This window comes from Pseudonaja textilis, chromosome 1 (assembly GCF_049901715.1).
Source record: "Pseudonaja textilis isolate UNSWEBS1 chromosome 1, rPseTex1.2, whole genome shotgun sequence".
In the NCBI taxonomy this organism is placed as follows: Eukaryota; Metazoa; Chordata; class Lepidosauria; order Squamata; family Elapidae; genus Pseudonaja; species Pseudonaja textilis.
The window spans coordinates 65,042,355-65,050,050 of NC_141990.1; the positions used below are offsets into that span (position 1 = coordinate 65,042,355).

Below are 7,696 nucleotides of genomic sequence, written 5' to 3' on the forward strand. Positions count from 1 at the left end.
GCCAGGCCAATATCTTCCAAACACCACTCTGTAGCAGAAATTACTTGGCAAGAAGTCAGGAACAGATCGTCACCCTAATGAATTGAACTAATTGTCTCCTGCAAACACCACTCTCCTTTCGCTCCTCTTTATTCCCTGTGGGAGGGCCCATTCACTTTCCATCTGTGCCCTCATTCCCGAGTCGACCTTTGTTCCTCCTCACTGTCCGAATCTGCCACCAGGTCCGCTGGTCATTGGTGTGCCACAACAGTTTTATAAGTATGATTATTTGGCATTGTGACAGATGAAATCCGTTATAGCAGGGATCACCAACCTTTTGGACCTCAGGGACCACCAAACTCATAATTTTAAATCCAGCAGACTAGAGACCCCGGGAAAATCCCCCAAAAAGTCTGCAGGAAAATTCCCCGCCCCATTTTCCTATCAATCGATCATTCTTTATTTGGGAACACAAGATATCATCTCCAGCTCTGTTCTTGGGGGGGGAAGGCTTCGTGCAAGGAAAGCAGCAGAAGTCTTTCTTTCTCTCCCCCAAGTTCTGCCAGAAGTGAGTCTTTGTGAGACTTGTCACACTGGCGCAGCCTCTTTGAACAGGATGCCTTGCAGGGTCCCAAAGTCTCATTTCTGGAGGAGTTTGGGGGAGAGAAAGAAAGACTTTTGCTGCTTTCCTTGCATGCAGCCCAAAGCAGAAGAAGAAATAAGCGGAAAGCAGCAGGCCGGTGGCCGGGCGAGGCACGTGGGGCAAGTTCCCTTCCTCTGCCCTTTCCCCCCTCCCCTCACTACCTCGTGTTGTTTGCAATGCAAGCGACTCAAGCCTTGTGTTCCTGTGGACCATGTGGGCAGCACAGCCTTGTGTTCCTATACAGCCTGGAATAATTACTTTGGGTGTGTGTGCTTTGTGGGTGACATTTCTCTGCAGACCACCAAAATTTTCTCACAGGCCACCAGTGGTTCCCAGCCCACTGATTGGCAACCACTGTGTTATAGGAAATTAGCATAAAGCCTAGGCCTTTCACTTTACGGTTGGATACTGACTCTGATGTTGAAAACAAAATATAAAAGAAAATAATTAATAGAACCTGTAAGAGAAGAAAATAATTACTGATTTTGTTGATGGCTCACAAACACTCAAAACACCCAATATCTAGTATACTAGTTTTTAAAAGTAAAGTCAATATAATCTATAAATGCTTTTTCCACATATATAACCTGTTGGGGTCCTTGGTCCTCTGAGCTTGGTTGTTTTCTTGCAGACATTTCATTGCCAATCAAAATAACATCACCAGCGCTAGTAGGGAGTAGGGTTTCTTCTCATTTTATATACTAGTGATTCACCTTGTCAGCATTGGTGGGCGTGGAAACAGCCCAATCAAGGAATAACCAAGACTTCTTCTATAAGAAAATCTCAGATAGTTTCAAGGACTCACAGTTCACCCCTGTGCTAAATAAGTTATATAAATTATTATATTCATAGTATACCATGATTTAATTTTATCCGTCAATCACACTGCCAGTGGTTTTTTTTTGTTGTTAAATAATATTTTTTGTTAAATAATATTTTTTATATTTGAGGCATTTACAAATTAATGATAACTTTATAATTCTCGTTAGGGTATGAACATTATAGAACAGCTTGACCCTGTGTCCTTTAGCAATTACTTGAAGAAATACCATAATACAATATGTGGAAGACATCCTATTGGTGTTTTACTAAACGTAAGTACTGTTGTTAAATGAAATATGGAGTAGAAGTTTTCAAGTTACAAATCTATAAAAGCTCTTCATGCCTTCAAGGCTGTGACTTTCTGATTGCTTTGCCTAATTGAGAAGATCTGGTTGGCATACTCTAGATCCATAAAGAAAGCCCTGCTATTCTGCAGAACAGTAGATACCCACTTTCTCTGTGGCTGTCCCTGGTCTTTGGAATAGTATGTCTTCTGAACTCCATCTATATATATTCCTGATCAGGCTTTTTTTCCACAGGGACAGGACAGGGTGATTTGTGATCTCATTGATAATATGGTTTGTACTGTTGTCTCTCATTGTGGGTGTTTGGCCATATTGGCTTATTGTTGGCCATTTTAAATAATTACTCTTTTTTTTAATCCCACTTCAGTGACTGAGACAGCTAATAAATAGATTAAATAATGAAGTAATTTAGGGAGTTGAGAAAAGAGAACCTGCAAGATAGAAATGATAGAGATTCTGAATTTTTAAAATGTCCCTTTCATTAGTGTAAAAGTCCCACCAACTAATTTTTTTGTTGTAATTGCATCTAGCTATGGGATGGAAGAGCATATCCCTTGGGGTGCTTGCAAGAAAATGTTGATAGAGCCAGTAGAATTGCACCCTTCCTGTTTGCCAGTGCATGGAGGAGTTGGGATCACAACTTTACCATGACAAGTTGATTATTCATCCAAAAATAAACCAATCTCCCTGTGAAAAAGGGATTTTCCTTTACCATCTCTCTATATATTCTTGGATTATGTGGGGGTGGTATGTGTGCGTGCTGAAATTTCTCCGTAAATCAAACAAAATACAGTCATTCAGAAAAAAGCCCTTTGTGTTAAGTTCCTCAGAACTCGGGAAAATTCACAATTAGTAGAACCATGGGACTATGTGCCTCCCTTTATGAGTCAGGAATAAACAACATGGTGCCTTCCCAAACGCATCCTTTGTTCTCCCACTTGACTTTTAAAAAATGTTGTTTTAATAAAAATAATTACAGCAGAAGATGGTGTATTGCAAAATGAGCATAATCTTTCTTAGCAGGATTGTATTTGGGCTCCATTTAATCTCAATTGAGATTAAAAAGCACTCTGAGAGTTAATTTGCCTCCTGACAATCAGTAGTGTTTCTAACGTGATCCAAAGTGAATTTGTACATCCATCTGCCTCAGTTTTTCATATGAATGGTTATTTCACTAACTATGAGAAAAGTTGTTTGAAGTTCTTAACTTTTTAAAAAAGGAATTCATTATGAATGTGTTAAAAGTGTCACCAATGATCCAACTGGTCATTTTATAAAACTTACTTTTTATTCCATCTAGGCTATCACAGAGCTCCAGAAGAATGGAATGAACATGAGCTTTTCATTTTTGAATTATGCTCAGTCAAGCCAGTGTCGAAATTGGCAAGATAGCTCAGTGAGTTATGCAGCAGGAGCATTAATGGTCCACTGAACCTCTGACTACTCAGGGATGACACCTGCACACTCAATGGGGTCCCAGCCTTGCCCTTGCAAAGATGCAGTTCCTGATCTTTGGGTATACTGAAACCTCAAACTAATAGAACTCTTTTTTTTTTCTAGTAGGTGTAGTCCTTCCTTAGTTACAACTCATTTTAAAAATGCTTTCTTGTTTAGGACAAGGGAGGAAGGCTGGTGTCAAAATGTTGTGACTTCTAAAAACCAGTGGCTATAAAGGTATGGTGACAGACGGTCCTTGCAAAATACAACATGTAAAGCATTTACCACATCCCAGATTTGCACTCTGCAGACCTGTGCACATACTCTGCTTTCAGAATAGTTTTGCAAGTTTAAACAGAAAAGGATGAAAGCTTTTTAATAAAAAAATGCATTTATAAAAGATTCTGTATTAGAATATAATAAAACTCCAGTATAGTCAATTACTACCCGTGTTGTACAACAAATATCTTCTATTTTAGTTGCTAATAAAGGGCTGCACAACCAAAATGGCTGCATGTGATTTATTGTATATTTTGCATTAAGCTAAATAAAATTCACTATGTCTTCATGAAGAGCAACTTGATGCTCTCCTGATATCTTTGGCTTTCACTAGCCTTGTGGCCGAAACCAATAGGCGTTTAAGTCCAAAATACCCATGGAACTTTCTTTAGAGAGCATGGATTATGCATAGACTGAATCATGCATAGATTGACAATATCCCCCCCACCAGTTCATTCATATTACTGCAATCTTCTAAGTTTGCTGTGGCTTTCACAGATTTTGAAGCATAACTAAGCTCTCTGTCTTAATTTGGAGAGCCCACTCTTCACTTCTTCCAAGTTCCTAACGTACAGGTTGTTTCTAGCAACAGGATTAAAAAGTTGTACGAAAGGGAGAAACTGCCTTTAGAAGAGCTGAGTAAATCGCACGTAAGTTGCACAAATAGGGTGGAGTGCTTATTGGAGCTATCCTTGATGCTCATTGGGGAGAATTGTAGCCTGATCTGTTACAGCTGATAGGAAGACTTGCTTTGCCAACATATGAGTGGGCTGTGTTATAAGCAATTCTCAAAGAGCTTTTTCAAAATAATAAACACGTTCTGTAGTTGTGAGTAGACAAAAGCAAATATATCTAGGTATTAGTATTATGCATTGTCAAGCTGATACTTGTCAGTATTTTATCTCAAATGTAAAATTATATTTTTAAAATCATAGTGGTGCCATGCCTAAACTCTGGCAACATGGCTTAAGAGTTTCGTATTGCAAAAAATAATAAGCTTGGCAGCAAAATTAATGGTTACTTTCTATTTAATGTAGAACATAGTGAAATTTTTGTTGCTCTGAGTTGCCAGAGATTCTGATTAGTTGCTGAATTAAACCTCTTGGGGAAATTTCCATTTTCTCTTGGCTGCAAAGATTTCAGGTGGAACTGTGATTCACACTGTAAGTTCTGCATATTTTTTATTGCATTTATGATTGGAATAATGTTAGTCCATGTGGAATTCTTTAATATTTCATTGCCCAACCAGTACTTTTATCATTTGCAGAATTTTTATATCAAGCAATGCTTCAAATAATCTTGAAATAGTTGGAAGCATGTTGCTCCTAACATTGCTTTTCATCCTTAAACAAAGTGAACATTATTACACCTTGGAGGCTGGGACAGTCCTAAAACATCCAAACCCTTAAAATTATTTATGCGTTTTGCCTTCTCACTTTTGTTTAATAAAAATTCATCAGAAGCCAGTATGTTGCAAAGCACTATCTTCAATCCTAAACTGTATCTTCAACTCTATTTTCTTTGTACGTCCAAGCGATGTTCTTTAAAAATAAAACAGGTGATTACAGCCCTGAATTTTGCATCCCTTCTGCTATATGGGTATTTTGTGCCACCATGGCATTCATTTTGTGACACTACCAATAAAATTTCCAGGTACGCCCCTAATTCCAAGCTTTGAGGATCACTGTAGTTTGAGTTCCTTTTTATAGCAATTGTAATAAATGTATAATTACAACAATAAAAATTAATATAAACTAAACTATAGGAAAATAAAAAGAGTGCAAGCTGTAGAAAAGAAAGGAAGAAATTAGAAAAAGAAATATATAAAAGGTGACTTCCCATCTTCATAATAAGTGTAAACAGTTGTAGTTATTTACCACTTCCTTTTAAGGATTAGATTAACAGATCTCCTCTTCCTAGATCCTTTCTCTTACCCATAAACAAATCCATAAAGCCTTGTCATTTCAGAATGTGTCAGCGAAAGTCCATTGAGTGTTACCCAAAATAACAAATGTATCTATTTTAACCTTGATCAAATAAACCAGTTTTATATTCATTTTACTCTTAACAATTTTAATTTTTAGTTCATTCAAATGGTGTAGAACTTGGGGTTTTTTTCCTTTGTCCCTTCTCACAAGATTCATCAGTGCTTTAACAAGTTTCTTTTGTAAATCCAATATAAGAAAATTATCCAATTGACTCTATTGCTTTAGTATTTGAATATTCCTTTTTTTTTTAATTACATCATTTGATTTCATCTGTATGTCCAATGCACATCTTTGCAATGTCATTTTGTAGCCTGTCATTTATAAATCCATTTGTAAATCAGTTTTGTCAGGTAAAACTTGTTCCTCTTATAGAACATATTTTAGATACAGTCTCTCCATAGAGGCAGATGTCTCTGTTGACACCATTAATATTGAGTCCATGTTTCAAAAATATTCAAAAATATTCAATATTAAAATATTTTGTTCCATTTTATAATTGTAAATTGAATTTATGTGTCCTCTCTTCGTTGTAATCTTACTGCCGAAGTTTTAAAATCTTATACTTAAAAAAACCATTTTCCCACAGGAAGGATTCTTGATTTAACAGATTTAACAGATAATCAGAGTTGGAAGGGACCTTGTAGGTCATCAAGCGGGAGACCCTACACCATTTCTGACAAATGGCAGTCCAATCTCTTCTTGAAAGTCTCAACTGATGGCGTTCCCACAACTTCCAAGGGCAAGCTGTTCCATTGGTTGATGGTTCTCACTGTCAGAAAGGTTCTCCTTATTTCCAGGCTAAAAGTCTCTTTGTTCAGTTTCCATCCATTTTTCCTTGTCTGGCCTACAGGCGCTTTAGAAAATAGCTTGACCCCGTCCTCTCTGTGGCAGCCCCTCAAGTATTGGAAGACCGAGATCATGTCTCCCCTGTTCCTACTCTTTACTAGACTAGCCAAGCCCAGTTCCTGCAACCATTCGTTGTATGTTTTAGCCTCTAATCATCCTTCTCTGTACTTTTTCTAGAGTCTCAACATCTTTTTTATAATGTGGTGAACAAAACTGGATGCAGTACTCTAGGTGTGGTCTTACTAAGGCTTTATGGAGTGGTATTAGTACCTCCCTTGATCTTGATTGTATCCCTCTGTTAATACAATTTAGGATTGCATTAGCTTTTTTGGCGGCGGCTGCACATATTTAGCTGGTTGTCCACTAAGACTCCAAGATCCCTCTCACAGTTACTGCTGTTGAGCCTAGTTTCACCCAGTCTATATATGTATTTTTGGTTTTTCTTGCCTAAGTGTAGGACTTTAGTTTTATCTATATTGAATTTCATTTTATTAGATATGGCCCAGTGTTCTAGGTTGTCAAGATCCATCTGGATCTTGAGCCTATCTTCCTGGGTGTTAGCTATTCCTGCCAGCTTAGTATCATTTGCAAATTTGGTAAGTTCCCCTTCTATTCCCTCATCTAAGTCGTTAATGAAGATATTGAAGAGTACTGGGCCTAAGGCGGAACCTTATGGCACCCCACTGCTTACTTCCCTCCATGTAGACTTAGACCCATTAAGGACTACTCGTTGAATACGGTTTGCCAACCAGTTGCGAATCCATCTAGTAGTGGTGCTATCTATTCCACTTTTTTCTAGCTTACTAAGAAGTAGGTTGTGGTCTACTTTGTCGAATGCCTTGCTGAATTCTAAATATATTATGTCCGCAGTATTTTGCTGGTCTACTAAGTTAGTCACTGTATTCAAGAATGAAATAAGATTGGTTTGGCATGATCTGTTTTTAACAAACCCGTGCTGACTGCTAGTTATTACTTTACTTGTTTCTAGATGTTGGCAGATCTGTTTTTTTATTATCTTTTCCAGTATCTTCCTAGGTATTGATGTTAGGCTGATTGGTCTATAGTTTCCTGGGTCTGGTTTTTTTTCATTTTTTGAAGATGGGAACCACATCAGCTCTTTTCCAGTCCTCTGGTAGTTCCCCGGTGCTCCAGGATTTTTGAAAGATAAGGTGAAGTGGTTCTGAGATGACCTCTGCCAGCTCCTTTAAAATTCTGGGATGTAATCCATCAGGCCCCAATGATTTGTTTTCATCAAGATCAGACAGGTGTTCTTGAACTTTTTTTTTTTTTTGCTTATTTTAACTTTTATTTCTGGTCTGTCTTTTATAGTTATGTTTTAGGTGGGTTGAGCTATAGTTTCTTTTTGTGTGAAGATGGATGCAAAGAATGAGTTAAGC

General features: G+C 37.6%; 1 protein-coding gene across 2 annotated transcripts in view; it reads left to right on the plus strand.

Moving 5' to 3' along the window:
• MEMO1 (mediator of cell motility 1) overlaps positions 1 to 3,693 on the plus strand; it is a 27,634-nt gene extending 23,941 nt beyond the window's left edge. The window contains exons 8-10 of one of the 2 annotated variants that reach the window (XR_003373610.2): positions 1,612 to 1,716; positions 3,050 to 3,265; positions 3,364 to 3,693. Coding sequence is in view for 1 of the 2 variants with exons in the window: in XM_026695452.2 (XP_026551237.1) it covers positions 1,612 to 1,716; positions 3,050 to 3,181 (237 nt within the window). In the remaining variant the exon portion in view is untranslated. Of the gene's footprint in view, positions 1 to 1,611; positions 1,717 to 3,049 lie in introns of both variants that reach the window. The other variant, XM_026695452.2, reaches the window with a different exon arrangement.
• The last annotated feature ends 4,003 nt before the right edge of the window (positions 3,694 to 7,696 follow it).